This window comes from Mirounga angustirostris, unplaced genomic scaffold (genome assembly GCF_029215605.1).
Source record: "Mirounga angustirostris isolate CCGP_5_RB_7025 unplaced genomic scaffold, mMirAng1.0.hap1 SCAF_5, whole genome shotgun sequence".
In the NCBI taxonomy this organism is placed as follows: domain Eukaryota; kingdom Metazoa; phylum Chordata; class Mammalia; order Carnivora; family Phocidae; genus Mirounga; species Mirounga angustirostris.
This window is the reverse complement of record NW_026991713.1, coordinates 162,993,414-163,002,370: the sequence shown is the minus strand read 5'-3', so window position 1 is coordinate 163,002,370 and position 8,957 is coordinate 162,993,414. Positions and strand designations below refer to the sequence as shown.

The 8,957-nt window shown below is 60.5% G+C and overlaps 2 protein-coding genes across 4 annotated transcripts; one reads left to right on the top strand and one right to left on the bottom strand.

Annotated features, from left to right (window-relative positions):
• On the top strand, nt 1-1,870 carry CUNH16orf92 (chromosome unknown C16orf92 homolog). The gene is made up of 4 exons (XM_045871917.2): nt 1-1,006; nt 1,329-1,487; nt 1,604-1,691; nt 1,809-1,870. The coding sequence occupies exons 1-4, from the start codon at nt 811-813 to the stop codon at nt 1,828-1,830; spliced, it is 465 nt and encodes a 154-aa protein (XP_045727873.2). The 5' UTR covers nt 1-810; the 3' UTR covers nt 1,831-1,870.
• Nucleotides 1,871-1,936: 66 nt separating this feature from the next.
• On the bottom strand, nt 1,937-8,527 carry TLCD3B (TLC domain containing 3B). 3 transcript variants are annotated; one of them, XM_045871910.2, is made up of 5 exons: nt 7,749-8,527; nt 6,796-6,879; nt 3,914-4,148; nt 3,374-3,469; nt 1,937-3,175 (listed from the first exon to the last, which is right to left on the bottom strand). In XM_045871910.2, exons 1-5 carry the CDS (start codon nt 7,871-7,873, stop codon nt 2,888-2,890), a joined length of 828 nt encoding a protein of 275 aa, XP_045727866.1. In that variant the 5' UTR covers nt 7,874-8,527; the 3' UTR covers nt 1,937-2,887. The 3 variants fall into 3 exon arrangements, with proteins under 3 accessions (XP_045727866.1, XP_064446447.1, XP_064446448.1); XM_064590377.1 differs by having other exon boundaries at nt 2,176-3,175; nt 3,374-4,148; XM_064590378.1 differs by lacking the exon at nt 1,937-3,175 and having other exon boundaries at nt 3,214-4,148.
• Between the last annotated feature and the right edge of the window lie 430 nt (nt 8,528-8,957).

Genomic DNA, 8,957 nt, shown 5'->3' with positions numbered 1-8,957 from the left:
GAGCTAACTCTTGGCGGTCCGCAGGATTGACAGTGGTCGTTGGGAAGGGACAAATAGAGAAAAGCAGGGATTGGAAATGGGAAATGGGATGGCCCTTGGGGGAGCCCACCCGGAGAGAGGAGCCTGCGAGGGCGCTGTGGGTGACCAAGAGACAGGCCTCGAGATGGGCGGGGCCTTTCCTCTGACAATCCCCGTGCCTGCCGTTCCCGCAGCGGTACCTTTTCCTGCAGCACCTGCGGGAAGAGGCGGGAGGAGGGCTTGGAGGAGCGGGAGCGGTGCCCTCGCGGGTGGGAGGGAAACAGGCACTCGTGAGCACTGCTGCCACCTAGTGGGAAACGCCTGTTATTTCTCCCGGCTCCCAACCCCAGGGTCGTCCTCAGCTGAGCACTAAGGGTCGTGAATTTGGGGACCCTTGAATTTGGGGACCCAAAGCAGGGGGGAGCCTCAGAGAGGAAAATGCACAGCCCTGGGAAGTGTGCGTCGCCCACATTACTTTGCCCCTCTGCGCCTTGGTTCCCTTGTCTGTGTAATGAGGACAGGCTAGCTGTGATGGGTAAGGGAGGCCATGCAGAGAGTGGATTCCGGGGGTAACTGGAGGTGTTTCTCCCTGCCCCCCACCCCAGGAAAGACCGTGTTGCTCTACAAAGGCAGCTCTCCTTAGTCCCAGCTTCCAGCAAGCTTGCCCCCAAGTCCTTCCTATTTCTAAATGTTGGGGCTGCCCCTATTACTGTTTTATCATTGACATCACCCCAATCAAAGGATGAAGGCCCTGGGGGAGACGAGGGGGTGGTCCCAAAGTGTCCTCTTCTGATGTGGGGACTTGGGGGGAAGTTCCCAGCCCCCAGCACTTTCTCTCTCCCCTCACCCCAGAGCTTATGCTCAGAACGGCCCAAGGCTGTGACATCACAGAGCCCCCACCCCTGTCACAGGAGTGGAAGGGTCATGAGGCTGTGGCAGTGGGCGTGGGCATGGGTGTGGCTGGTTGGGCTGGGGGCCATAGAAACAGGTGGGAAGCTGTCCTGGCAGCGGTGGGGAGGAGAAGTCTTGGGGTGAAGGGTCAATCTGCCTTAGGAGCTGGGAGGCCAAGCAAGGGCCTGCCTCTCCCTGCCCGTCTCTCCCCGCCCCCCCCCCTCCCCCCCCGCCCCACATCCAGCAGGGGCCTTCGCATGGAGATCTCAGTTGATCCTTAAGATGTTCCTGGAACAAAATCAAACCCCTTCCCAGCCACACTAAGGCTGTGTGGCCTGGCAGGGTCCTGGGTCAGCCACAGCCTCCTGGGGTAGAGGGCAGGGGTCTGCTTGATTCTTGACATAGACTTTGCTCCCTAGCACCCAGCCGGGAGCGGGCCAGCACCTCGGTCCGGGGAGCAGGGTCTCTGCTCTTCATAGACAGACCCGACTTCTTTGATTACCCAGACTCAGACCAAGCCAGGCTCCTGGCTGTGGCCCAGTTTATTGGAGAGAAACCTGTCATCTTTGTTAACTCAGGTATGAACCCACTTGAGAAGGGGCCTCCTTCCTTGCCAGGGCCTGGAGAAGAGCTGCCCTTGGCCCTTCCATTGGAGAGGAGGCAGGATCCCAATCTTCCCCTCCTTGTCTAACAGGATCCAACTCCGAGTTCTTCCATCACATCCTGGTGGGCGCTCTGGTAGTAGCCTTCCTCTTCCTCCTTTACCAGTTCTGCACACACATGTAAGGCCCCCCTTTCCCGGGCCCCTCCCACCTCAGCCTGCCTTAGGAGAGGCTGAAGGACCCAAAAGCCTAGGGAGGCAGGGTGTGGCCTCCCACTTCTGATCTCATATCCCATAGGAGCTACCAGAAAGGGGCCTGAGGAGCCGGACAAGGGCCCTGGACTCTGCCCTGAGTGCCCAAACCCGCCCTCCTCTCCTGCTGAGGAATAAAAGTCTGCTTTTTTCTTGCCTGACTGCTCGGATAGCCAGGCAGGAGGTCCTGCCCCATCCTGGGGTCCTGGGGCCATCTGTGCTTTCTACCCCCAGACCCCCACCCTTCCCCGCACCAAAGAACTGGGTGAAGAGGGCCTTGGTGGCGTTCACGCAGATCAGATCGTCTTTATTAGCGGTCTGGAAAGCACCTCCCAGGGTCCCCTGACCCCAGACTGGAGGAAGCCTTGAGAGGTCTGTAGCACCAGGGACATGCCGGGGCCCGAGGGCAAGATGTGCAGCCTAGTGGGGAAGGGACGGGGTGCCCCCTCACCTGCCCCCGGGATTGCTCAGCACTGGGAAGGTTGGGGGTAGCAGCCACCTCCCTCCCCCCACCCCCACAGACTAGTATGGATTTGGGCGAATAAATAAAATAAATAAGATCCCTCAGGCTGGCCTCCCTGAGAGAGAGGAGCAGTGGAGGCAGCTAGCCCCAAGCAAGGCCTGCGGGGGCGGGGGGGGGGGAGGGTTAGTTAGGGTATCCCCTCCCTCTCAGATGGTGCGGAACCGAGGGGAGTCTGCAGCAGGGGGACAGGGCTGGGATGGCCTTGGCAGCAGGGCCTCCCCCACATCCTCGGAGTCCTGGTCCCCTTGAGTCAGTTTCCCCATGGCCGTCTAGCCCTCAGTGGATGGGAAGTGATGCCCCCTTCCTCTGTCCTTTGCATCCCCAGGGCCCCAGGGTTGGTGATGGGAGAAGGGGTGCGCAGGAAGGGGTTCGCTACCTTCAGCTCAGGCACTGCTGGGAGAAGAGGCCCCCCCCCCGCCTTTCACCGGCTCCCCGCCCCTCAGCCCGGGAGCAGAGATGTCCCGCCCCTTTGCAGTGCACCTGTTGTCGGTCCTGGGGCCGCCAGGGCAAGAGGGCCCTGGCTCCCACCTCCTGCCGGGCAGCCCCAGAGCCCCGTCCCCAAGGAATGGGGTGGGGGGGTGGAGGGTCCCCCGGCCCCACCCTCAGTCCTGGGTCTGACAAGGAGAGGGCGGCGTGGAGCCCCGCGGCCGGAAGAGGCGGCAGGCCCCGCGGCAGATGAGGAAGAACCAGTAGAGCTGGGGGGCCAGGAGCAGCGCGGCGCCCAGGTTGACGTGGGCCGGGATGGCGAGGGGCACGGCGAGCAGCGGTAGGCCGGCGTGGCGCCCGTAGGCCCAGTACAGGTAGGGGAAGAGCAGCACCCGGCAGCAGAGGAAGCTGACCAGCATCAGGGCCCCGTTCACCTTGTGCAGCAGAGTGTGCTGTCGCTTGTACTGCGGTGGGTGGGCGGGGCGGTCAGAGGGCAGGGGGCGGGGCGCAGAGCGGGGGGGGGCGGGCAGCTCCGAGCCCCCTCCCCTCCGCGGGCCCCTGCGCCCCGCCTCCCCTGACCCGGGCCCGGCCCGCTAAAGAATCCCTGAAGGTCCCTGAAATGCCCTGCCTTCTGGCCCGCACAGCCTCCGGCCCCCTCTCACCTGGATGAGGATCTTGCCAAGGCAGACGAAGGGGGTGCTGACCTCAGCCATCAGCAAGCAGCCTAGGAAGAAATCGCCCTTGCCCTGACGCCACACCTGCGGAGGACAGGGAGAACTAGCCTGGCCTCTCCCTGGCCTCCCTCCCTCTCTTCTCTGCGGCCACTGTTGGAGAGGCTCAGCTCGGAAGGTCTGAACACCTCTAGTATACAGCGGCCAAGCTGCGAGCATGACGTCACCGTATCCCTCCAACCATCCCGCGCGGGAGCCTCTATACCTTATGTTACAGCCGAGGAAACTGAGGCTCAGAGACCTGCAACCACAGCTCCCAGGCACCACGGCCGGGTATATCCAGCCCGGGCCAGGCTGCGCCCAGACCCTCTCGCTGTTTGGGGCTGGCCTGGTGCTCAGAAAACCCTCTGCAGGAACTCTCCATCCTGGGCCTGCCCTGCCCCTGGGGGACCCGACCACAGGGCTCCCCGGGCTCCTGCGGCGCTGGCGTGAGCAGGACAGGAGGCCCTGGCTTTCGGCACCCCGACTCACCACCGACAGTGGGAAGCAGACGAGCACCATGACGGCGTGGTGGAGCACCATGAGGAACTCCTTGTGCAGGTAGCCGCGCGCCACGGCCCAGATGCTGCCCGGGGCTCTGGCCCCCCCTTCGTCCCCTCCGTGCCCCTTGACCTGGTGTTTGTGCCAGTGACAGAGGAACATGGCGTAGATGTCATAGATGAAGTAGGGCACTGCAAATTGCGTGTAGGCAGAGGAAAGCCAGTGTCTGTTGGGCAGAGAGAGAGGGGGGCATCAGAGAGGGAAGGAGATGGACAGAGCAGTGACCAGGTGCCAGGGTCGGCACTGGACGTGCCACCGGAGCAAGTGATATTCACAACAACCCTGAGACGGAAGTGGACTCTCGAGGTCCGTGATGGAACCCAGGGGTAGAGGCAAGAAACTGGCCCAAGGTGGGACGGTCACAACGCTGGTAGGTAAGGGTGCTGGGAATCAAATCCAGACTGTCTGACCTCAGAACCCACCCATTTTTCATACTCATTCATTCATTCATTCATTCATTCATTCATTCATTCATTCATTCATATTCTCTCTCTCTCTGCAATATGGGGAGAGGTGAGGTAGGGAAAAGACACCAAAGGACAGCCACAGACCACAGGGCAGTGACAGAGAAAGCAAGCTCAGGCATGATCTGAGAGACAGCTGAGGTTAGGACAATAACAGCAGAAGAGGCAAGAGCAGTGGAGAACGATCGTATTGCTGACATCCACTGACACGCAGGCACTGTTCTAATATCCAAAATCGTTTACATGCATAAACTTATTCACTCCCCGCAGAAACCCTATACAAAGTGGGGATGGTTACCACCCCCGCTTTACAGATGAGGAAACTGAGAGACTAGGTGACTTGGCCAAGGAATAACCAACCATGGGAAGTCTGGCTCCACTGTCCCTAGAAGATTCAAGACAGGTGTCACAGACAAGCCTCACTGGGGACTTGGTGGTGCCGTTAGCGCTGCTTGTTCTACCTGAACACGGCCCAACCTCTTGTTGTTGTTGTTGTTTTTCAGGTACAGCCAAGCATTAAGGAGAAAACGCTGAGCAAAAGGAGTCAAGAACAGAGAAAGTTCCTTGTACTTTGAGAGTAAACAAAAATGAAAAGCACATGAATATGCAACATTGCATTTTTCTTCTTGACTCAGCACGTTGAGCACTTTCTCTTAAATGCTGTAGCCCCGTGGCAGGTCTGAGGTGGGAGTGCGAGGTCAGGGAACTGGCCCAGCTAGGTGGAGGGATGAAAGCAAAGTCAGCCGGAGTAATGAAGAAAAGGAGCTGAGACCCTATATGCGGAGCTGCCCAAGGGAGAAGAGGAATGAGGGCCTGGGGCGGGGAACGGGGAGGCCAGCGAAGGATCGGGTGAGATGGAGACAGAATGCAAACCCTAGGAAGACTGCCTACAAGGGGACAGGCAGCCCACTCCAGCAGGGATGATTTGGGGCAAAGAGAACCCGAGACCCATGCTGGAGCTTGGAGAAAGGGAGAGAGGAGAGGGAGCAGCAACCAGGTTAGACAAGCAGGGAGAGCCCTGGTGGAAAGGGGTCCGACTGGCCCAAGTGGAGTTGGAGCAGGAGTGGCTGGGAGAGCCAGCCCCAGGAGCCATGTGGCTTGTGGGGGGACTAGTCCTGGTTTAACTTGAAGAGTTAAAACCGTCCGCACACTCTCAGCAGTTAGGTGCTCAGGAGTAGGAACAGCTGTTGTCCCTGGATTAACCCTGATATTTCCCCACCCACCTGAGGATTACAGGGGAAGGGATAAGAACAGACCTGGGGGTGGGCGTGGGGGGGGGGAGGAAATGTAAGAGTGGAAAGGTGACCTCTGTGTGAAAAGATGAGAGCAAGAGATGCCTGGGAATCCAGGCTCATCTTAGACCCAGGGGTGGAGCAGAAGGGCAGAGGGGAAGAGGAAGCCAAGTTACCAAATGGGATCTGAAGAAAGAGTTAAGCACCCACTGTACAAGAGCCAGAACTGCTTTAGGCATTTGACTCCCGCAGCTCAATGCCTCCTCAGGGTAGCCCTTCCAGGAAGGGATGTACCCCACTCCACAGATAGGGGAACTCATCTGTAGAGAAAGAGGGGCGCCGCCAGGCCAGGGTCCTCCAGACAATGTTCCTGCGGCCCAACGGTCTCCAGAGAAGGGGGTCAGAGCCGGAAGTTAAGCGCGGGGCGTCTTCAGCACCCTGCCGGGCCATTCGGCAGCAGCCCGCGGGTCACCTGGAGCTGGCCCGTCAGCACCACGGACAGGGCCCCTCTCCTGCCTCCTCCGGCCCCACATCGAAGGCCTGGGCTTTTTTGGCAAGCACCAGGCACTGCGGCAGTTGCCAGTGCCACCTTCTGGCCTCTTCACCCTTCCCCTCCCCCACCCGCACCCCCCCCACGGCCCAACCGTTAGTGGCCTTGTCTCTGTCATCTCTCTCCTGTCTCCCTCTTGCGCACAGAGCTGGGACTGGACACCTGCACTCGGGGAGGAGCAGAGGGGTGAGCCTGGCATGAGGAGGGAGGCACCCCAGTTGGGTGCTGGTTAGAAAGGGGGTCTGAGGGATGTAAGGGAGGGAGGAAGTGGGGAGGAAAGGGCACACAGGACCTACTATGATATGAGCGGCCAGGAAGCCTAGGAGCCACTCTGACAATCCTTTTTGATCCCCACTCCTTTTCCCCCTGGCTCTGACCTTAAAGGACAGGACATGGATAAATTTATTCCTGGGTGTTGAGTTGCAGCTAATGCAGTTAACTTGCTCAGTCCCAAGTGAAGGGTTTGGGGACCACTGAAGGAGTCCCCTGGAAGACCTGGGGTCCTCGGGAGTCACACACGCACACGGGCTGCGGGAACTTGGGCCAAGGTGGTCTCGTGGCACTTACTGGTCATCAATGATGTGCTTGCAGGAGGTGGAGACGATGTAGCCGGCGGTGGAGGCCATGACGGCTTGGACAGAGGACACTAGCCTAGGGAGAAAGAGGGACCAGAGGTAGAGGAAGGAGACACAGCCCTCAGTTTCTCCTCTTTACTGTCCAGTTACTGCGCCTCGAGCCACTCTCTGCCCGTCTCTGCCTGAGGCCGGCTTGCCCGGGGCTCGCCCCCCACCCCAGGCTCCAGGACTTCCCGCTGCTACTTCTCAGTGCACCCCACTCCTCCCTGCCAGCTTCCTTCCCTTGGTCAGTCGTGGACACTGAGTGGCCTCAGGAGGACACAAGGGAGGTCATCTTGAGGTGAGACAATGCTGATAACAAGGTCTCTTCCCTGGGAGGAGCCGCACAGGGACAGCACTGGATGGCAAGGGGGTGCCCCCGGCCTGTTCTCACAGCGCTCAGCCACCCAGTCACCAGGCACTCCTCGGTGACCCTGAATTCCCCTGGCCACTTTCCTGCTCACTCTTTGACTGTCCCCATGCTTCCCTCCCCAACTCTGGCCCTCATTCTAGCTTGTACAGAGTTCTACCATTCACTCCTCTGTCCCTTGTACCCCCAAACATGTGCCCTGACTAATACACAGCTCTCTGCCCCTTGCCCCTCATATCTTATAGGAATGTTTTAGTCACATGCTGGTCCTGTTTTGGAGGGTGGGAGGGTGAATGGGGGAGAGGAAAGAAAAGCAGTCTGGATACTAGTAGACCAGATGGCTGGGTCTGGACGAGGTCTCCTGGGACAGTGAGTAAGGCAGTGAGGGGGGCAGGCAGCTTGTAGGTAAAGCCCACCAACCACTTCAGGAACCACCAGTCCCTAATGGGCCAAGGGTCGAGGGAAGGACTAGGGTCCCTTCCACCCCCATAATGCCTGAGAAGGGAAGAGGGGCCAGGGGAAGGGATGCAGTTTACCTGGCTGAGACAATGACCGCGTCAGCCTCCTCCCAGCGCAGCTGGGGCAGTCGCTGGAGCGTGTTCTTGGAGAGGAGAAAGAGTCCGGGGAACACCACCCCCCCAGCCACCATTGGGGTCAGCATGGTGGCTCAGGCCTTGGGCAGGGAGGCTGGCGGCCGCAAGGGGACAGGGAGGCCGAGCTGAAGGGAGTTAGAGGTGGAGAAGGGACACCAAGCCAGGGAGGGAGAGAGAAAAAGAAAAAGGGGCACAAAGGGGACAGGGCGGGGACGGGATGGGGCAGGCGAGTCAGACCAGAGGAAGGGAAAAAGGGAGTTAGATGAGACTAGGGAAATGGGGAGAGACTGGGTAGAGGGAGGATCCGGGAAAGGGAGCGGGAGGAAGCTGGCCAGAGGGCTGGAAGCGAGACAGGAGGAGAGGACTTGATAAGAGGACAGAGAGGGAAAGGGTACCGGAGGAGGAGGATGCGGGTGGGGGAGGGGAGGGAGAGGAGAGGCAGGTGGGGAGGGGGGGCTTACGTGGAGAGGCTGGGAGGACCCGAGAAGGCGGGGTGGGACTGTGGTGCCAGCCCTGAGAGGGAGGGGGAGAGGGAGGGAGGGGGGAGGGAGGGAGGGAGACAAGAGGAGCGGCCCGGCAAGTGGTCAGCGGTCAACTCGGCTCTCCCGCCTCTCGCTGCCGCCACGGTCCCCACCGCCCGGCCTGGAGGCTGCGCGGGGCATTATAGAGAGTTCCTGCCCAGCCCCCTGCCCCCTCGGTGGAGAGGGGGAGGGGGAGGGGGAGTCACCAGCTTGGGGAGGGCGGGGGAGGGGTGGGGAATGATGGCACCGACCAGACACCAAGAAACCGGACCTGCAGCAGCGTCTCCCCATGCAGCTCTGAGCCACAGCAGCGGCTGCGACAGAGATGGGGGGGAGCAGAGAAAGAGGGAGGGGGAGGCCCTTAAAGAGACAGCAGCTGCGGCACAGGGGGCTGCTGGGGACATGGGCCAAGGGAGTGTGGGGCTCTCCTCTTGGGGAGGAAGGTGGCCCTGGGCTCCCTGGCCAGCTGGGAGGGGGCTCTGAGCCCCCAGATGGGGGCTTGACCCTGTTTACCACCAACACATTGCAAATGCCTGCCATTTCTTCCTCTGCCAGTGCCTCCCAATGCTTGCCCCTCAGTGGCCTGCTGGGGTCCCAGTTTAGGGGCGCCAGTCCAGCAGAGAGGAAAAGG

What these genes read in the sequence shown, in the direction of transcription:
- CUNH16orf92 (XM_045871917.2), top strand. Translation starts at nt 811, where the DNA reads ATGTGGGGACTTGGGGGGAAGTTCCCAGCCCCCAGCACTTTCTCTCTC. An exon ending in GCTGGGGGCCATAGAAACAG is followed by an intron (nt 1,007 to 1,328) that starts GTGGGAAGCTGT and finishes TTTGCTCCCTAG; the next exon opens with CACCCAGCCGGGAGCGGGCC. An exon ending in TGTCATCTTTGTTAACTCAG is followed by an intron (nt 1,488 to 1,603) that starts GTATGAACCCAC and finishes CTTGTCTAACAG; the next exon opens with GATCCAACTCCGAGTTCTTC.
- TLCD3B (XM_064590377.1), bottom strand. Translation starts at nt 7,873, where the DNA reads ATGCTGACCCCAATGGTGGCTGGGGGGGTGGTGTTCCCCGGACTCTTT. An exon ending in GCGGTCATTGTCTCAGCCAG is followed by an intron (nt 6,880 to 7,748) that starts GTAAACTGCATC and finishes CTTTCTCCCTAG; the next exon opens with GCTAGTGTCCTCTGTCCAAG. An exon ending in TTGGCAAGATCCTCATCCAG is followed by an intron (nt 3,176 to 3,373) that starts GTGAGAGGGGGC and finishes CACCCACCGCAG; the next exon opens with TACAAGCGACAGCACACTCT.